The sequence below is a fragment of the Engraulis encrasicolus genome, chromosome 16, assembly GCF_034702125.1.
Source record: "Engraulis encrasicolus isolate BLACKSEA-1 chromosome 16, IST_EnEncr_1.0, whole genome shotgun sequence".
Classification (NCBI taxonomy): domain Eukaryota; kingdom Metazoa; phylum Chordata; class Actinopteri; order Clupeiformes; family Engraulidae; genus Engraulis; species Engraulis encrasicolus.
In genome coordinates, this window is record NC_085872.1 from 199239 (window position 1) to 220687 (window position 21449).

A 21449-nucleotide genomic window follows, 5' to 3' on the forward strand; every position below is an offset into this window, starting at 1 on the left:
AAGGGAGCAGTGCGACGGCGCGGTACCATGCTCAGGGCACCTCAGTCATGGAGCAGGATGGGGGAGAGCACTGGTTAATTACTCCCCGCAGCAACCTGGCGGGTACGGGACTTGAACCAGCAACCTTTGGTCTGCAAGTCTGACTCCTTAACCGCTTACCCATGACTGCTGGCTCATTCGCCTAAACCATTACACAACTTCATTTCAGTTTTGATGCTGCCACTTTTTTTTTACAGTGGCAGTAGCAACTAGGATTGGCGGAATGCACACCATAAACCAAAACCATTCAGTTTTTTTTGCCAGCTGTGACTAGTGTTGCACTGATGCCAGTATCGGATGGGGCCCAGATCGGCACTAAAATGGTGGTATCGATATTGGCGAGTACCAACAAATAGGGCACCAATACCATTTACAGATGCTTGTATGACACTTGAACACAGCCTTGAACTTGACACTAGAAAGCAAATTAACGTAGTTATGAAAAGTGAACTTCCACACCAGAAGCTCTTTCACCCAGCTCTGGTGAAAACTGCTGCTCACGACTTTCAGCCAAAGTATTCATCAAGGGCTGTATTCTCCCACCCGCCTAAGTGAAAAAAAAGCGCAACAACGCCTCCGCGCTTACTCAACTCAGTGACTAAAGCCTGATACATAGTCATACTGTGCAGACTTGGGGTAAAGCATAGACTTACTGTCAGCGGGGGCTATATTCCTCATAGTCGTCCTGCGTGCGAATGCAGGAAAGGGCGTGGTGTTTTTTCCCGCCGAGAATTCAACGACGTTGATGACGTCAATTCACCTCTGTGACAACAGGGGGCGAACTAACTCATTCAGTTGAGCCCAGTCCCTAGAATGAATCACAAAGCTAGCCAGCTGGCTATCTAAAACGTGATATTCCACCAGTAGCCTACTTCTAAAAGTTGGGGCATAATTAGATGGTACAACATCAGTTTCTTTTTAGTCAAGTATTACATGAGATTAAATGCCAAACAAACGCCGTTTTAAAAGACAATAGACAGCCTGAATGACCATTCACACCTGGGGCTTAGTAGTAGCTAGCCAGCTAAATCAGTCATTACAAACTCAAAGCTAGTTGACTAGCCACCTGAAACGTAATTCTACCACTAACAAAGATGCTTCTTGCTATTTATTTTGAAAGTTGTGGCGTAATTAGACATGAATGATGGCATACAAGATTCTCTCTTTATTCATGTTTTACAGTTCAGGTGGTTAAAATGCCAAACAAAAGCTGTTTTTAAATATATTAGGTATCTAATGGCCATATTAACAGCTAGCTTAGCAACTGTCAGCCAAACCCATTCAAACTCTACAGGACATTAGCGAACCCTGTTTTAATGAGCTAGCTGCCACACTACAAACGAACAAAGCGGCTTCTTTGCTACTACCACACTACAAACTTATATCATTTTCATGATGGCCTTTTATGGATATTTTTAATTGATTTTTCTGTGAGTTGCACTACTGAAATAAAACACCGTTTCTCTTCTCCCCGTCAAGTAAACTCCAGTGATTTCCTGCCAAGTCAACCGCATCGTGTTTTTCCTTTTCCTTCAAACCTCCGCGGTAGGGTAGAAGAATAGAACACCACTGACCTATCGGGACCGAGTACTCGCTGAACTGCTGCAAGCACATTGACCAATCACAGTGCAAGAGCATAGCTCAGCTCAAGGACATTTCAGCCTGGGAGAACCATGCGTGTACCGCAGCCAGGGGTTGTTTTATCGCTACACAGGGGGGCGTGGTGGCTACTTTTCTGTGCTGCACCTCCGTGGAGGTGCTACTATGAATCCCCCTTAAGCAGGGCTTACGCGTGGTTTCACCAGTTGCGTGCTTTGGGTGGGGCCAGGCCAAAATCAGGGAGTTTCTCATGCAAATTAATTCTAAGCTCCCGTCCACTTACACACGTTTGCCTTTACGCACACCAAAGGGCTGTAGTAAGGTCAAATGCCACTATGAGGCAAAATGTAATATTGCATTTGATGCTCGCTTGGCTCCCATTTTGAACATTTAACACAGTATGCTTTGTTGATGTTCCTTGCCATCACCGTGAGTCCAAATTGAAACTCAATTCTCTGTTGTATTTCCAAACTACACAGTTCCACATAAACATTCTACATTTACTGTGGCCAAATATGAGGAGCTGCCCAGAGCATATTCTCATATCGGTGAACTTACAAACAAGAGCAAGTAATTAATTAATCAGTATGAGGATCATATCATGTTGTGCCCACGGACTGCAACCAAAACCAAAAACACCTCGTTGCACCATGTGCAAGTGGACGAGGCACGTCAGACTTTAGAGTGCTGTTCCAGTCGTCTGTAGGCTTATTCAAAATCAACCTTCACCATTTTTACTATGTTTTAGCCACATTAAGAAAAGGAGTTATTGTAACACCTCCACTTTTTGTGATCTATTGGAACTCGTGCATATGTGCATATAGCCAATTAAACTTTCTGGACTGATGCCCGCCCTTTGTATTGAGGTAGACTACAGGTTGTCCTGTCTGTTTTTGTAAGACAAAATATTTCCTGAATCTCATTACAGCTAAACGTAAAAAGGTAGGCCTACATATCAGAGCACGTCTTTGGCATTTCGCTTCTGGTCTTTACTACACCTCATCAGCTGCATGTTTAAGTCCTGGCATGGCATTGCATGACCATGTCTGCGACAGAATATGAAGTCTCCGGTTTTTCATGATGATCGAATTCCTTGTTCATTCTTAAGCATGCATGCAAGTGTCATATGGTGACGGGACAGCTGAGATCCACATATTTCCAAATTATATTTATGTCACATTGCTGCTCTACAGAGCAGCGGAGAAGCGCTTTTTAGATGCGTCCCACGGATCTCTATAAGAGGCCCTGTCTGTCCGTTGGTCGGTCCGTCCGTCCGCCCGCCCGCCCGTGACGCTTTTTGTCAGCCATCTTTGTCCCATAGAACCAGAGAGGGTAAACCGGCTGTGCTAATACAGCCGTGACTCGTTTCCCAATCATTGGAAGCCGCTTCAAAATGATAATAAACAGCTAAAATATGAGTTTAGTGTGTTTAGAAAGTTACCGCTGTTTTTATAAGTGCATACAGTAACACTAATAAGCATTTACTACTGCCGTTTTGCGTTTGTCACCGCCTCACCGCTGCATACTGACGATGGACCCCTTGCTTCACAAATAGTGCCGTCTAGGAACAAAGATTAGTTTATTTTCGTTCCGCCTGGAAGCGGTCCGGAGCAACAGGCCAAAATATCAAGGGGTCGACGGAGACATTTGTGGACAAACGGTTGTCTGTTTAATATTTACTATGATGTTCTGCGATGTTTCCTTTTAAATCTCACGTGGCCAAATTGTTTTGGAAATAATGTATAATGTCTCACTGATGCATGATAGTCTGTGTTGTGTTTATTAGGGGCCAAGCAGCGAAGCTGGCGAAGGCCCCTATAGAGTTAGTAGGTTTTCTTCATTATTATTATTCTCTAGTCACCATTCCTCTCCCTCTGCAAGTCTATGGCAGCCCATAGAACCGTACGTAGGAAAATGCTGTAAATCGGCACACACATTCGGGCCCAGCTCAGCATTACCCACAGCAATTTATAGGTCCCCAGCCCCAACGCTCTAGCGCCACCAACAGGTCAAAGTTGCAGGTACATTTCTGCTTGTAACTTTTGAACCGCTGGGCCGATTTTCATAAACTTGGTATCCCTGGAATCCTTGGGCCAAGACGAATCCAACGCACCCTATGACGTCATTTTCCGCCAGGATAGTTTTCCCGCCATTTTAGCTTTTGTAAAATTCAATAAAAATGCTATTTTTTCGGCAATTTTTGACCAATTCACCCGAAATTCGGTATATAGTATCTCTGTACTGAGCTACACATGGGGTCTTCAGGAATATTGGATATCTTTTATCGTTTAGCCGTGAGAGCCAATCAAAATTGTCGTAAACGTGGCGGAACAGGAAGTGAGGTCATATCTCAGCAACCGTTTGTCGAATTGGGCAGGGATTTTGTACACACATAGTAGTCCATCCCATGACCTACCACAAAAGAAATCAGATCCCCAGCTCAAACTCTGTAGCGCCACCAGCAGGTCAAAATTTTAGCTACATTTTTGCCTGTAGCTTTTGAACCGTACTCCCAATTTTCAAAATATTGGTACACAGGTCATCTTCACACTATGCTGCACCCAGGTATGGATTTTCCTAACGATTGAAAAAACTATCAGCTCTCAGCAGCCATTCAAAATTGTGGAAAGAATGGAGGGATTTTTCTCATCTCTCTGTCCCCTTTGCCAACGGCACCTGCGCACGTTCACTGACACCATTCTCGGCAGGGGGTCTCTGGACACACAAGAGACGAGAGCTTAGGTGTGTGCGTAGTCTGCTATTGCTCTAGTGTCAACCCAAAGCCCCACTGCCCCAGCCCCTGCACATANCCCCCCACCCCCACCCCCACCCCACACACACAGACAGAGGGAGAGGGAGAGGGAGAGGGAGGGGGAGAGGGAGAGAGAGGGAAGGAGGGAGGGAGAGAGAGAGAGAGAGAGACCATTGTTGTTCTCTCGGTTCCTCTGTCTCACACACACACACACACACACACACACACACACACACACACACACACACACACACACACACACACACACACGTTGCTTCTATATACACCAATTCCTCAGACCAGTCTCTCAAAAGGCTGGCCAACATTACATTGCAGCCTATAGGATTCTTATGTTTAGGATTTCAAGGACATATCTATTTTCAGTAGGCTCCCGATTCTTTTCCATATTATTGTATGTCATATAAACAATTTTACTAAATAGAATGATCACAGAGGATTATAATTGCTGTCCAAAAAGCAAGCCTCTCAAGTATAGAAATGACTTGCTGATATTTTATAGACTAATTTGAGAGGGAATGGAAATGTGTTACTCAATATAAACTTAGGGCAGCACGGGCCCTGCCATGTCCAACTGGTAGGGCATGTTTATCATGGGGCTGACCCGGGTTTGATTCCCAGGCCAGATCCTTTGCCTACCCTCCCCGTCTCTCTCCCCATTTTCCCCTCCAAGGAATGCACCCCAACATTGGCGAGATTTGGGCCAAAGGGGGCGCTGCAGTTCCTTCTGTTGCCATGGCAACTTTGGCAAGTTTCCTGCTTGGCCCCGCATTGCTGCTTGCAGCTATATTTTTGTCTTGTGTAGGCTATGTTACCCTCCATGTTTGAATGTAAGAATGGTGCTGACTGACCACCTTCTGGCCTGTGTTGTCTGAGTCTAGTCTAGCATTTGATCTGACATGGTTTAAGCATTTTGATGCTTTGTTATATATATTTGTTTTGCAAATATTCTCTTCCTTAAAATAAAAAACAGAACAAAAAATGACATTGTAATTTCAACATTGAACATCTTTTGGGCGGGGAGAGGCAGAGAACCACTGGCATAGACGGGCGCATCTGTTGTCCGCTTGTCGGACTTGTTAAAGTCAGCAAATACAATGTGTTTCTTACTGTGGGAATTAAGAGGCAATGATCAGCATTTTAAATCAGTTTTTAATTTCCGGAATTGTCTAGGCAACACACCAAACTCTATTATTTCAATCAACCTGTTGCTGCGCACCAAAACGCCAAGCTGTGTTCCCGCGAATGGGACACATCACGTTTCCATCTCATTATCTCACCTCCACTAGTCCCCTTGTGTTTGTGAAAAGGAGCGGAGGTTAGATTTTGAAATGCTTTTGCACGATAAGTTTTGGCAAGTGATTGGTTTTGGATTTCAATGGGCCGCCGAGGTTTTCACATGGTTGATCTGAAAATCCATGTTCTGTAGTTTCTTGGTAGTCACAACTGATGAACTCGGCGAAGACTCATCCCCCCATTTAGCATGTATCACGCCCATGGGCTACGCGCTGTTTTTCGTAGTGACGCGTGAGGGGTGTGGTAATATCTAAGAGGGGAGAATGCGCGCAGGATGAAAGCACGTAAAAGGTGCGCGCGTAATTCCGCCCCAAGTGCATGCGGCCTCTCTCGCTCTCGCAGAGTGGTATCGGTATCGGCCAATACTGCATAGCCAGGTATCGGGTATTGGTGCAACACTAGCTGTGACCACCGTTTCTGAAAAGGGTAATTTCACGTGAAATCAGACACTTTGGGACCCGACCGACGCGGATTTCAATCATGCTTGCTGTGCCTGTTTAGTAGTAAGGTAGCACCCCAGAACTGCATTTTTGTGAATCTGACACCAATATTAAGGGAGAAACAGACTAGCAAAGGGTTACATGTGAGGGTAGGACACTATGCATTCAGCCTTGATTATATCAGTCAGTGTAAGTCACAAAAGGATGTCTGAGGTATTGTTTGAAAGCTCTTTTCTGACTCTACAAATTTCTCAACATCATGGAATACAACAACCTTCAGAATATGAATTATGATGCATTGAAAAATTAAACATTGAATATCAAAAAAACTTATATTTTAAAATGGCTGGTTTCTTGTCTAAGCATAGCCTGTAAGGCCATAAACAACTCCTGAAAATGGGGTGTTTGGTTCTTAATTCATTTCAGAGATAATGGGACATAAAGGTTGAAATGACCTGTAATGAAGTAGTAATAGAGTAGTGTCAGGGACAGGGCTGGACTGGCCATCTGGCATAACGGGCATTTTCCCGGTGGGCCCTGCACCCATGTCGGTCCCTATTCCAAGTACTCAAAAACTACACGGCTTCTGCCCATTGTCAATGGGCAGTGGAAGCTAGACCATTTTAAGCATTCACAGAAGGCAGGGTTGAAAGAATAAGCTCAGTAAAGGATTTTTAAATGTTCGAGCATCAAAGGGTATGTTGTAGCTGTATATGATGGCAACTAGTGGCTAGCATGTGTTGAGAAATGTATGCAGAGCACTGGAGAGGTGAAACTGAACTTCCTGCATCCTCATGGACCATCTCCATCCTTCACATATTGCGATAGACATGCTGTCATGTGATATTACTATGGTATCACCATATTATTACTAGGTGATTTGTATGATGCCATATTTTTGAGTCCCATTGTCTCTGAAATTAATAAAGAACCAAACACCAGCATTTCAGGTGTTGTTCATGACATTGCAGGCTGTGTTTAGACAAGAAACTGGCCATTTTAGTTTTTTTGATATTCAAATTTTTAATTTGTCAATTTATGATAATTCATATTCTGAGGGTTGTTGTGTTCCATGCTGTTTGTGTAATTTGTAGAGCCAGAAAAGAGCTTTCAAATAACACCACGGACATATTTTTGTGACTTACACTGACTGATATAATCAAGGCTGAATGCATAGTGTCCTACCCTCATGTGTAAATCTTCGCTAGTCTGTTTCTCCCTTAATATTGGTGTCAGATTCACACAAATGCAGTTCTGGGGTGCTACCTTGCTAATAAACAGCAACAGCAAGTATGATTGAAATCTGTGTCGGTCGGGTCCCAAAGTGCCTGATTTCACGTGAAATGACCCAAAACCGAAATGTCATCTTATTTTTCTGATGCCCTTTTCACCTGTGGTGTCTTGCCCTTTGGGTTGAGTTTTGAAGTGTGCCCTAAGGTAGTGTAGTCAGCTTGTGTAAACCACAGCTGCAAGTCTGGGGCCGGATTGAACCATCTGACAGGCCATATCTGTCCCCCTGACCTTATCTTTGCCTTTTACATTATTTTATACCATGCATGTTCTGACTTTGGTTGCAGAAGCGGCGGTCAAGCAGACAAGTGAAAAGGAAGCGATACACTGAGGAAATTGAGTTCAAGCTCTCTGAGGATGAAGATGGTGACTCCACTGGTCCTAAATCCCCCTCCCAGGCCTCTGAGCAGCAGGTCAGTAGCTCACGTTGTCACTGGTCCCCCATACAACACCTCCACTCTTTGTGGTGTCCAATGCAGTTTATGTGTTAATGATGTCTCTAAATGTGCTGTGCTGGGTTTTTTTTTAAAACTTCAATCTCCATTTTGTGCTCCCCCATAATTTGTGGGCATGAGACTCCCCACCTCACCTATGTTTAATATTAACACTGCTGTATTGTGCATATAGTTCAAGTTTATTATAGCCATATCAACATAATAAAAATACAGTTGCCAGGAATGTACTTTGGTGTGCCCACAATTCGACAAAGCAAAACGAAGGGATGGGGGGGGGGCTGAAAGAAAATCCAAGGGGGCACATAAATAACAGGGATTGATGCATACAAAGATATTTGAAAGTGTAATGAAAATGCTGAAAGTGTTAAACTTGAACATATGTACTGTAAATGTAATGTACAGTTGGGTGGACAGGTCTGTTCTAGATGCATGCTCTGCTGTGACGAATTTGCCCTTGGGTACTATAAAGGCTGCCTCCAGTGTTTCCCTCAGGAATTTGCTTAGACGAGGTGGTGAGTCTTTGGGCCCATGGGGTTTTTTTTAAGAAGGGGTGTTAAATCATGAACATCCATGCCTTGTAAAGAAAAATGCCTTGAGTAACCATGTACATTTCATTTTTTCACTTTTTCCCTCGTCAGTTAGACCGTGGCTACTAAGCATTCCTGCTTTTACCAGCACAGAAAGAATACATGGATACTTCAACTTTTGTTGTATGACAATGTTAAGAATATCTAGCCTTCATTTCCAGCCAAATTCTAATGCAAAGGATTGATGTCCTTGGCTAACAAGTTCAACTACCTCCGTTAGCCTGCTTGCCATTTCCCCAACTATTTATGTTACTGGATAGTAATTGTACAGGCAGTTTCTAACATGCATGAATGAGGGTTAAACTACTTATAAGAAGCTTGGGTGTCTGGTGTTTGGGCAGATACGCGACAGGTGGCAACAGGCAACTGCGCATAATGTTTGGGGATGTTGCTTACCTGAAATATTAGCAAAACCGAACTCCCTTCCTCTCACAATTTAACCACGTCTACTGGAATATATCCTTGTTGGCTTGCAAAATAAACTGTCCAAAGCCAGTTTTCTCTGAGCATTTCTAGTTCAGGGTGAATTGTCATAACCGACGGAACAACCTGTCAGCACTCGGATGTGCTCCGAACATAAGAATGGCCTAGGCCTATGCTTGCAGACGCAGCAGTGAAATCTTAACATTCTAGAACACAATGCATCGAGTGTTATTGGAAAGTCTTCTGTAGCTTTTTTCGCTGGTGTTGAGTTAATGTCCCTGTGTAGCCTAATGCAAGTATCATGTTTTTAGAATATTTTCATATATATTTTTGGCCTGCCCCGGCATTGTCCCAGAGATGATAACTTTGTGTTCCCCCAACATTTTATGGTCCCCAGGACAGCGTGATACCTTAGTTTCGAGCGCTGCGCTCACTGCTGTAGTAGCCAGCCAATGCATGCTACTGAAAAGCTTTCGTCCCCTCCCCAGTCCGACTCTCAGAGAGAGAGCGCGGGGCAGGTCTTTTCCTAGTGTTGTCTGTTATCGGGCATGCTGGGAGTTGTAGGTTAGCAATTGCTGTGTGGTTTTTTTTTTTTTTTTTTTTTTTTTTGGAGGAGCGTTGGCGAGGCGGTGTCGCGTCTTTGGCGAAGAAAGCGCTGCGGGAAACACTGCTATCTTAATCTACTGATTTTCGTGACTCGACAGAGCACACTTTCATTTCGCTTTTCAGATCCCAGCTTGGAGGGATTGCACACATCTCGCAGGTCTTGTTCTACTTGTGGTTTTATAAAATGAAAAATATCAGTTAATTTTTCTCAGGCGGTTCCAGATGCGGAGGGCCCGATTGTTGAGAAGATCATGGGCATTCGTCTCACCAAGACAGGGGTAAGTGAAAACAAATTTGAAGAAATGCACTATACCACTACACTACACTACTAAAAAAATGAAACACCAAAGCAGCTCAATGTAACTGCAAGTCAGGCATTACGCCTCTATCGGCCTAAATATCCATACCACCAAAGCACCGAAATGTGGCATGGAAATATACAGGGTATAATGAGGGAATTTTGGGTCATCAGATCAACAAACAAAAAAACAGCTGGCAGCAAAGCATAAAGGATATCTGGACTTCCATAACTCCCATGCAATGCACCTGCCATTAACCTCAATGTCAAACAGTGATTAAGTGAAGGAGATTCCTAACCAAGTATTGAACATTGACATGTCATTTAGGAAGTACCAAATTTCATCTGATTTAATTAAATCACCATTTTCTTTTGAAAAAAGGAAAAGGTTCGGGTCACATCAAAATATCCTAATTTTGTGAACTTCTCAATTTATGGTTTTGTTGAGCTGGAAGGCCATAAGGTTCATAATCTGAGCAATGAATCTACATTCCATGAGTTCACATTATTGATGGTATTATGGAAATAAAACAACTTTTTTCATGATATTCAAATGTTTTGGCCTGGATCTGTATTTGTATTTAAATATCTTGGCTTCTAGGTATCTAGGTAGCCAAGCCTCCTCACGGCTGTGGCTGATTAGATCAACGCATCAAAGGCACATTATACATCATTATACATTATACATTACACATCAAAGGCTTCGGCAAAGCAGTTAATGGCTGTTCGGCTAAACTTTTTCGTCAAAATCTGCTTGCTGGTTCAGTTGAGTTTTTTTATTTTCTCTTGGATGAAATGTGTGGTTGTCTAAAATTCCAATATCTCTCTCTTTATCTTTGTTTTAGGAGGAGTCTGAAAAAGAAGTGGAGGAGTTTTTTGTCAAATTCAAAAATTTGTAAGTAAAACTTGGTTGATTCTTGTGTTGAGTATTTGTTTTTCCACCACTGGTATTCACAAAAAAACCTGAGAAATTGAAATCTTAAGCAGAAGGATCTTTACTCTTTACTGGTTGGTTCTGGCAAAGTTGCTTTTTTAAACTTAGTTCTCAGAGGGTAGGCTTAATCTATGGAATGCCTCTGCTGTTTTTTTGTTTTTTTTAAACTTAATTTACAAGTAAAGCTTTCAATACATTTGACGATTACACGATTCACAAATGGGATATTTTCATGAACATTTAGTAAGTAATAAACTAATATTCACTGACTGCAAAACTTGCTCTACTTTGCTCAGACCATCAATGTCGGCCATTTTGAATTACCAGAAATAGAGAAGATGGTGGTAAATAAAGATTAAAAAGGTAACAAATAAAAGGGCCACATACGTTCTGCAAATACACTGTTATGGCAAACTACACACTCTACCTTTAAAGGGGTATGCCTCTATTTTGGGGCTTAATACAGTTAACATCGTTGGCTGGGGTTTATAAAGGTGGTGAAGTGTCTTATTTTTCATGTTAAGCGTTGTCTTGCTTTAAGACAAGTTAAAAGAGGGAATATGTCGCTAAGCTAGTGAAAGTCAATGGATCCGTGTAGCATGCTGCGTGTTGCTTGTACGTTCTGAAAGACAGCTGTGACGTTAAACAGAAGTGTGTGGGGATTGGTTGTTCCACCATCTTATTGCGTGGCGTTGAGTGCCAAGGCATTTTGATAGACAACCGTTTATCCCGCCCACACACTCTCCGAGCTCATCCAGACCCCTGTACAGCTTTTAGCTGTACGTGTCTGGCTCGCCAGGCTACCATTTGAATGTTCAAAAAGTTACATTTTAGCCGAAAAGCTTCCTGTACTTTGTTCATACTAGTAAATATTAGTTTGTTGCCCAGTAAATATTCATGAAAAGATCAAATTTGGCTGCACAAAATGTAATAGGCTGCACAGTTTCAATGAGAAGCATTGTTGCAATACCTACTTTGGCCACCATCCTACACAGTGCACCTTTAAGGAGGTGATCTGGACATTTGACCATATAAAGGAATCATTAACAGTCATTAAATTGTTGAATATAATTGTCTCATGGATGAGATTCCTTGTAATTACTGTATTCATCCCTTTCCATCTGCCCTTTGTAGCTCTTACTTGCACTGTCGTTGGGCACCATTGGAGGAACTGGAGAAAGATAAGAGGATTCACCAGAAGGTGAAACGCTTTAAGGCCAAGCAGGCGCTCAGCAACTTCCTCAGTGAGGTAAGCATGTGTTATCATAAGAATGAGTTCAGTTCAGTTTACTTTATTGGTACCCGTAGGTAAGCTGGTTTTGCACTATGAGAGATGGGTGTCCTTACATATCTACAATACATGAGTGAGACTGATGTCCTTACATATAAGCTACAAGACACATGACCCATGTGACATGGAATCTAAAAACACACACACAAGAATAAATGGTACAGGGACACTATTGACATGGCATATACAATGTGCACACACAAGGAGAAAAGGGTTAAACAGGATAGGGCAGTGATTCTCAACCTTTTTTGAACAAGCGCCCCCTTGCACAAAAATGGTTACAAAATGCATAAACCGAAAGTGCATTTGCAATTTTAAGGGTAGACACGGGTAGTAGTTGTATTTGTTTCCATTTGTATGGCTTGATGGGCATTACTCCAATACTTTGTGTACTTTTTAAAGCAATACTGTGCCATTTCTGGAAATGAGCTAAGTTTGCATACACTTTAGTTAAATGGTAGAGTTTTACCTTTCTGTTGTACTTCCAGACATTCTGAGTCTGGTAGGCTAAATATTACTTCCAAGATGGCATATATCATTGAATCCCATAAGTCCAGCTAGCTGTTTGCTGGATCCATAAGAGTCAATGATAAGTGCTAGTCTGTTGATGCTACTTCTAGTTACTAAGCTAAGATGATAGTTAAGACAATGGCTGTAAGAACAAAATACAGGTAAAACCCAATCATTTAACTGAAGTGGAGGTGTAAAATGACCTGATTTCCAGAGATTGTAATGTATCGCTTTCAACCTAACCAATCATTTCCGGTGATGTGTGGCAGATGGATGATGAGCCTTTCAACCCAGATTATGTCGAAGTTGACAGAGTTTTAGACGTGTCTGAATCAACGGATGAGAATGGAGAGGTAAGTTCTCTACTATGACTGAGCAAAACATGACTGGTGTGCAGCAGTCAGTATGCACTTATCTTTCTTATGCAATTGCCTTCTGTGATTGGCTGATGACTTGTCCATTAACTTTGTTGAACTGGGTCGTGTTTCAAAAAATGTGTAGTGAGGCTACTCCTCAAACGGAATGTACATGGCCTAATCACAGAATAAAATGTTGTTATTTTACTTGTATTCACTCTACATGCGCAGGGCAAGGCTGGCATGTGGAGTGACTTTGCTATACAGCTCCAGGCCACTTTATTAGAATAGCATGAAAAAGTTGATTTATTTCCATAATTCCATCAATAATGTTAAACTGTAATGGATTATAGATTCATGGCCCAGTTTTTTTAACTATTCCAATCATTAAATTGTTTATTTTTACACATTTTGGTCTTCCAGCTCAAAAAACCCATGAATTGGGGAATTCGCATCATTAGAATATTGTAATAAAATCACAATTTTCTTCATCAAAATTTGTTTCACATCAGTGCACATCAAATCAGTTGAAATGTGGTACTTTCTACACAACATGCAATGTTCAATACTTGGTTAGGACTCGCTCTGTCTTAATATTATTAATAATAACGGCCATGATGCGTTTAACATTGAAGTCAATTGCAGAAACAGTGCATGGGAGTAATGGAAGGCCAGATATCCTTGATGCTTTGTGGTCAGCTGTTCTTGTATAGCTGACCTGGTGTCCCACACTTCACTCTTCAATATACGCTGTAGATTTCCATGCCACGTTTTGTCGCTAACTCACCGGTTTAATTCTAAATCACCAGAAATGAAACCCCATTGAAAATGAATGGGGTTTTATTTCTGGTGAGTTAGAATTAAACTGGTGAGTTAACACCAAAACGTAGCATGGGTATCTACGGGTATATTGAAGAGTGAAGTGTGGGTCACCAGGTCAACAAACAAGAACAGCTGACGGCAAAGCATCAAGGATATCTGGCCTTCCATTACTCCCATGCACTGTTTTTGCCATTGACTTCAATGTTAAACACATCATGGCCGTTATTAAGACAGAGAATGTCCTAACCAAGTATTGACCATTGCATGTTATGTAGAAAGTACCAAATTTCAACTGATTTAATGTGACCCAAATTTTGATGAAGAAAAAAGTTATTTTATAACAATATTCTAATAATGCGAATTCCCCAATTCATGGGTTTTTTGAGCTGGAAGGCCAACGTATATAAAAAGAAAAAAAAATAATGATCGGAATAGTTAAAAAACTGGGCCATGAATCTACAATCCATGACAGTTTAACATTATTGATGGAATTATGGAAATAAATCAACTTTTTCATGGTATTCTAATAAAAAGGCCTGGAGCTGTATAGTGCTGTTGTTTGCTGGTTATGCAGGGGAGTCCTGCTAGCATCATTGGTAACATACTTTGCTTAGAAGAGGCAGACTCGTGTTACACAGAACAGTTTTGGAATATGCAACTTGCCATGTTCAAGTTACTCCTGAGAAGAGGACTTGGCAAGGGAGAGAAGACTCTTTGCAGTGTGTGCCTGTCTCCTTGGTTGAACCATAAAGAGACAATGGAAAAGGTAGAGATGATTCAAGCCCACACTTTTCCGGCATCTATGTGATGTCAGGTGAACGTCCCTTTAGTACAGTGTTTCCCAACCTTTTTTGTCCTGTGTACTCCCTAGGCCATGTTGTCATATGAAGAGTACCCCCGTCACCCATGCTCTATATCTATTCTGCTATCTCAAAGTGGCTACACTCCATGTATTTGTTATTATTACATTTCTCCACGTACCCCCTGAGGTGTGCTCGCGTACCCCTAGTGGTACACGTACCCCTGGTTGGGAAACACTGCTTTAGGAGACCTTAGGTTAGGAGACCTTTAAGAGACTTTAGATTGAGAATTTTTGGAGTTCACTTAGTGCTGTAGATGGCGGTAGCGCACCTCTTATGCAAGCTACCACCTAACACCACAAAAAGAGAAGGAGGCGACAATGCCCCCTTAGGAGACTGAACTTAGCACAGTCTTTTGCATTGGGCAGGCGGGGTTTGATGCGTCTTACTATTACAGCATCTTTGGCACAATCTGATCTTAATGGGCTCTGTGGTGGACATCACTTTACAACAAAACACGTGTTCCAAATTCAACTGCCACATGAAAGCTACGAAATCTACATTTTCTGTTTTAATAGGAAAACCCAGGCATTTGACAGGTGAACCATTCTCACTGGTTTTAAAACCAAGGGAATTAAGGTCAAGAATGCTGTCATTTACAAAGGATGGTTTGAGACGATGATGGTAGGTGAGTGGGAGATGGAGATGGGGAAAGATCAGGAAATGACCTCGGGCAGGAATCGAGGAATCGAGTCCCCAGTATAATAGTGCAGTCTTGCGCCACATACATGTGAATTTGGCCAAGCATAGCAAACTTTCCATTCATTCCTATGAGGGAGGTTAAGGCAAGCGTACAGGAGCAAAGCGAAAATAATTTTAATATTATGCAAATGAGGAGCGAATTTCGCCTGCGGCGGCCAATCAAACCAACAACAAATGTTTCATTCCATTTGATTCACAACGGCCTGAAGACTGTTGATGGAAAACTGAATTTCGCTTCTCTTTACTCGTTTCACCTGACTGTGTTCCTGGCGTTAGCCGTTTGAGCCACGGCCCAGGTTCTGTTTAAATTTTTCAACGGGAAACTATTGTGACGTTCTTAAATCTTGATGTTGATTTCACATGCTTGGCTTGTCCAATCCAGCTAGTAAAAGATGAATAATGCCGTGTACAGACCAGGAGCGAACGGAGCGAATGAAGCGACGGAAGTCATTATTTCTCTATGGAGGGCACGCGATCTGCGCTACCAAAGCGAATTCGCCAGGAGCGAAGCTTCTTGCGCTACCAGAGCGAATTTTGACGATTAAACTAAATCTAATCGCAGGCGAATTCGCTCTGACGCTGTTCGGCGAAAGCCAATCGGAACGTTCATATCTCTGAATGTCCCAGGCTGTCAAGCAAGAGCCGTTATGTGATTAGCTGAATCAAACATGTCAATGATGCGTCTCGAGCGAATACAGCGACTTCAAGGCGAAACTTCTTCTGCTACCCACGCTACCAGGTAGCGTAGTTCGCTCTTGGTCTGGACACGGCATAAGGCTCTGAATTATTAACTTTTTTTCATGTACTTTACTCAACTTGAACTTTTGCTTTGAACTTGTGCTTTATTTTACAATGCTGAATGGTACTGAATCTGAAACAACCCCCAGGGAGACTAGCGAACTGCTATGGCACCAGCTAATGGGGGATCCATTGTAACCAGAGGGGAAATGGGGATTTTTTTTGTTTTTTTTTTAATCTTACCAGACTGTGACACTGTACCTGGTGAAATGGTGCTCGCTTCCCTACGAAGACAGCACCTGGGAACTGAAGACTGACGTTGACCCGAGCAAGATTGAAGATTTCGATCGCGTGATGACGAGGGAGCCTGACCTCACACACGTGGTGAGCAAGTAGAAGAGCTGGTCATGTACACGTAACCAACTTCACTGCCCTGCACAGGCATAGTGTGGTAACTACGTATTTTGTCAAAATTGAGATGAGACTGGATCATAAAGCTTTGTCAAGATAAAAGAGGTGTAATGAAGACCATTTTCAGACGTGTCCTGTTATGGAGATATTGATGTGTCAAATTTGTAGTAACCAAAATATCCAATCTAAGCTGTGTCAATGTTGGCGTAGGTACTGCACTTAACCTTTGTACACAGACACACACAGACACACACAGACACACACAGACACACACAGACACACACAGACACACACAGACACACACAGACACACACAGACACACACAGACACACACAGACACACACAGACACACACAGACACACACAGACACACACAGACACACACAGACACACACAGACACACACAGACACACACAGACACACACAGACACACACAGACACACAATGACCACACCAACTAGAATCTGAAACTATTCCGGGCTTCTTGCATAAATGCCTAAATAAATCCATAATGACATTCCCAGTCAGGAAGGGAGTTTTAAAGAAAATGTTGTTGTTTAACAGGAGCGACCCCCTGCCAGTGACTGGGTGAAATCAGATGCTTCCAGGGATTATAAAAATGACAACAAACTCAGGGAATACCAGTTGGAAGGAGTCAACTGGCTTCTCTTTAACTGGTTCAACACGTATGTATCCAATTCAGTGTATAGTATTTCTACTAGAAAAGCAAGATTTTTAATGGCTTCTTCCCTGCTATTGTCAGACTGATGGCAAAACGGGAAACAATTGATTAGCTTAATGGATTTTTGTTCTTTCTTTCTTTACCTCCGCCAAGGTGGTTATGTTTTCAGTTGCGTTGGTTGGTTGGTTTGTCTGTCTGTCAGCAGGATAACGAAGTTATGAAAAGATTTTGATGACATTTTGGAGTTGTTGAAGATGACAATGAACTACTGATTAATTGTTAGTGGTGATCCGGATCACGATCCAAATCCAGGGGCACAAGGTAGGATGACGTCGTTTGCGCAGTGTCCGTGGCATCCCTGTCTCAAAATCTACACCGCAATGAAAAAGCGCTGTTCAAATAAACTCAATGTGAGACTGTTTTTCATCACGGAATGCCAGCAGTTGATACAAATCTGAATACAAAAAATCTGTAAAGTAATGTTTTCAAATGGAAAGTGTTTCCCACGACACTTCTTTGGACCGCGCTGTCAGAAGTTGCATGTGGGGTTTTCTGACAGCGGACCGCGGAAGTGGTCGCGAGAGCCATCATTTACTTACTAATGACTCTCATAAGCATCAGCTGACTCGGGACCGTGATTAATTAAACTTTTAATCCTACCTGGAGCCCCTTTTAAAAAGATTCTTCACCATTGTGGGATGGGGCGAATTTTGACATTCCAGACATTAGTGTAACAGTCACATGGTCTCTCAAATGGCTTCCTTGGCGGAGGTCTGCACTCTGAAACAATAAATCGAAATAAATAGATCTAGAAATGCACTCAGAGGGCCTGCACAAGAGTTCATATGTGTCTGCACTGCTGGTTCATGCACAAATGCCAAATGAAGAACTTTGACATGCCAAGTATGAATAAGGACAAATAAACTCGAATTTGCCCATGTTAGGGCCCCCCAACAGTCAGCTCCACCATGGTAAATACCAGCAAAAGGCAAACAAAGGGCCCCATGTTTACCCATTTGGGGGTCCGAGGCAAAATATAGAGCCACTGCTGTGTCAGTGGAAGCACTTGCCCTAGCTGCAGAGTCGGTTATAGAAATAACCAGACTGCACTATTGCCTAAGGCCCCATCGCATTGTAGGGCTCTCCTCCAGCAGCTCCACCATGGTAAATGCCAGCAAAAGGAATACAAAAGGGCCCCATTTTTTAATTCTTCGGTCATCTTTTTCTTTTATGAAAAGAATAATCTTTTCCTCTTATTTATTTTTTATAGCTACACTGTAGAGTGCGGTTTCAACCTTCACTTCACTGCCTATAGAGTTCTTCAGCGGAAGCGGAAGCATGTAGTAGATTGTAGTCTTTCATGTTAGCATTTAAGGACGTCCTGGTTCCTATCGGCTTCCGGCCTCCATTGGGAATGAATAGGGGTAAATTTCAAATAAGCTCCGAGTGCAAGCACGCGCTTAGCGAACCCCCGCAAACTGTCGAGGGTGTTAAAAATAGGCTGTAGGTATGACATGGTTGATCATTTTGTGTCAAACTTCGACATAAATACGATGTTGCGTCCATATGCTAAACCCGGAAGCTTTTGGCGACTACAGAAGCGGCGCCTGTATCTAACGGCATGTACGTGCGGAAGGTTGTACCCATGGCAACCAAAGGAAAGTATGTAGTTCGGAAGTTTTAATGATCAGAAAGGGGTTAGCAATATTGAATTATAATCGTCATGATTTAACATGTGAATACACCAACATGATGATACGATCCGTTCCACTAATGAGAAAGGGATGCGGGGACACGCTAATGTTCGTTGTTGCCGTGCAACTTATATTTTTGCCAAACCTGAATCTCTATGGCGTTTTGCAATGTAAAAAATCGCCATGGAACCGGTAGTCCAAACGCCGCATACAAGTTGACGTCAACGCTGAAGAGCTCTATTGTGCCAACACAAGAAAGCATGTGACAAAAATCTTGAATCCTGTAGATGGAATTGCATATTTGTTTTGTAAGTACAATGGACAAATGATCACGCTTTTGACTTTTCACCTCCATGTGTATGCACATTTGTTTTTTTGGTTTTTTCATTCAACTATGTAGACGTAATTGCATACTCGCTGATGAAATGGGTCTGGGAAAAACCATCCAGTCGATCACCTTCCTCTACGAGATCTTCCTGAAGGGGATCCATGGCCCTTTCCTCGTCATTGCACCACTCTCTACCATACCAAACTGGGAGAGGGAGTTCCGCACGTGGACAGAGTTGAACGTTGTGGTTTACCACGGTAGTCAAGCAAGTCGCCGAACCATCCAGACCTATGAAATGAACTATAGGGATGAACAGGTGTGTTGTGTGTGTGGGGGGTGTGTGTTGTGTGTTGTGTGTGGGGTGTGTGTGTGTGTGGTGGGGGGGATGGGGGTGGGGTAGGGAGAAAGAGATGGGGATGGGGAGGAGGAGGAGGAGATGGGGATGGGGAGGAGGAGGGGGGGGAGAGAGAGAGAGATGGGGAGGAGGAGGGAGGGATGGGGATGGGGGGGGGTAGGGTAGGGAGAAAGAGATGGGGATGGGGAGGAGGAGGGTGAGATGGGGATGGGGGGGAGGGAGAAAGAGATGGGGAGGAGGAGGGTGGGATGGGGATGGGGGGGATGGAGAGGAGGAGGGTGAGATGGGGATGGGGAGGAGGAGGGGGGGTAGGGAGAAAGAGATGGGGAGGAGAAGGGTGAGATGAGGGTGAGATGGGGATGGGGAGGAGGAGGGTGGGGGGGGGGGAGGGAGAGAGATGGGGAGGAGGAGGGTGGGATGGGGAGGAGGAGGAGGAGGAGGAGATCATCATTCATCTGTTTGCCATCTTAATCAAAATGGCAAATCCATGTGAAGAGCTTTGTTGCAAACGACTTGAATGTTTGAGAAATTAGCATTTTTGTATTGCATGGCAGAATGCATTTTAAATCGTATAAGTTTTACAAAGCATGTTCTCAAGAACTCACACAGATGAAAGGACGTTTGAACAGTCTCTTAATACAATGAAAAAGTAAAAAAATGAACTGGAAGGAAATTAATCATCATTTTAATGAATCTGTTTAATGAAACAGGGGAAGGTGATTAAGGGGGCCTACAAGTTCCATGCAGTCATCACGACATTTGAGATGATTCTGACTGATTGTCCGGAGCTTCGCAATGTGCAGTGGCGCTGTGTTGTCATCGACGAGGCCCACCGTCTGAAAAATCGCAACTGCAAGTTGCTCGAAGGGCTGAAACTGATGGACATGGTAAATTATATTTCGTTGAGTTGAATTTGCTGTGCTAGTTTCACACATTGTTCCAGAATTTTACACAAATGTGTACTAATTTCCCCCAATGTCCCGTCTCTCGCTCTCTCACTCTCCCCCTCCCTCCCTGTCCATCTCTCTCACACACTCACACTCAACACGCACACCTATCTCAAAATATTGAATGCCACGCTGTGTTTGGAATTTTTGTGATGGATTGCCAGCAATCTAGACCGTTTTTGTCGTATTTGTAGACCGCTACAGAATATTTTGTATTGGACCTACCGATGCATAAGTTGTTCACATTTCCGTTTCTTTCAGGTTCCCTGATTCCCAAGCTAGGTCAAGTTATGTGAGGGTTATAGAGATAAAGCTTATTGTTCCATAGAGCAACAGGAAAAAACACTTCGAAATTATCAGTTTTTCCTGATTTCACTACTTATTACAGGCATGTGGTTGAGTAAAATGTACATTATTTAATTCCATCAACTACTGACAACATTACCTCTGTAGGCCTAATCACAATATTTTCAATGATACACCCAACCAGGGCTCTAAATTAACACACGCCAACCCGCCAAACACGGGTGAAAATTAATTTTGGCTAGTAGAAAAAAATACCTACCCGCCAATTTGGCTAGTAGCGCCCGAGTAGGCCTACAGTAAATTAAACCGCTGCTATGACGAACGTTAGACGGCAAGATTTCTTACATTACCCATGGACACTAGCGTCACGACGTAGCCTCCCATCGTGGGCTTTCCAGTGCAGCCAGCGGCAACTCCATGCTGTTGCCCGCACCAGCATTGAAAACATTTCAGACGACCAGCCTTCTGTCAGCTACGCTCACACTATTCTGACAGACAGCTCTCCTTCTATGCTCTCGTCGCTTTCGCTACAACCTTTTTCACGTCACTACTGCTATTATTACTAGGCTATATTAACCTTGCTGTAACAGGCTGCCTTTCTGAAGCAGCGAGGCCCTGACCGTTTCAATAACGGGACTAACGCAGATTATGCATAGAGCTACTTCTGTTCTGTCGCCTATGTTTTGTGCGAGTGATGAGAACGTGGCGGGG

At 43.0% G+C, this 21449-nt stretch overlaps 1 protein-coding gene across 3 annotated transcripts in view; it reads left to right on the top strand.

Annotated features, from left to right (window-relative positions):
* chd7 (chromodomain helicase DNA binding protein 7) overlaps nucleotides 1-21449 on the top strand; it is a 114940-nt gene that overhangs the window by 21795 nt on the left and 71696 nt on the right. For all 3 annotated transcript variants that reach the window (XM_063218197.1, XM_063218198.1, XM_063218199.1), the window contains exons 5-13: nucleotides 7722-7847; nucleotides 9718-9783; nucleotides 10649-10698; nucleotides 11872-11986; nucleotides 12808-12891; nucleotides 16263-16400; nucleotides 16991-17112; nucleotides 19203-19446; nucleotides 20196-20372. In XM_063218197.1, the coding sequence (XP_063074267.1) occupies nucleotides 7722-7847; nucleotides 9718-9783; nucleotides 10649-10698; nucleotides 11872-11986; nucleotides 12808-12891; nucleotides 16263-16400; nucleotides 16991-17112; nucleotides 19203-19446; nucleotides 20196-20372 (1122 nt within the window). The remainder of the gene's footprint in view (nucleotides 1-7721; nucleotides 7848-9717; nucleotides 9784-10648; nucleotides 10699-11871; nucleotides 11987-12807; nucleotides 12892-16262; nucleotides 16401-16990; nucleotides 17113-19202; nucleotides 19447-20195; nucleotides 20373-21449) is intronic.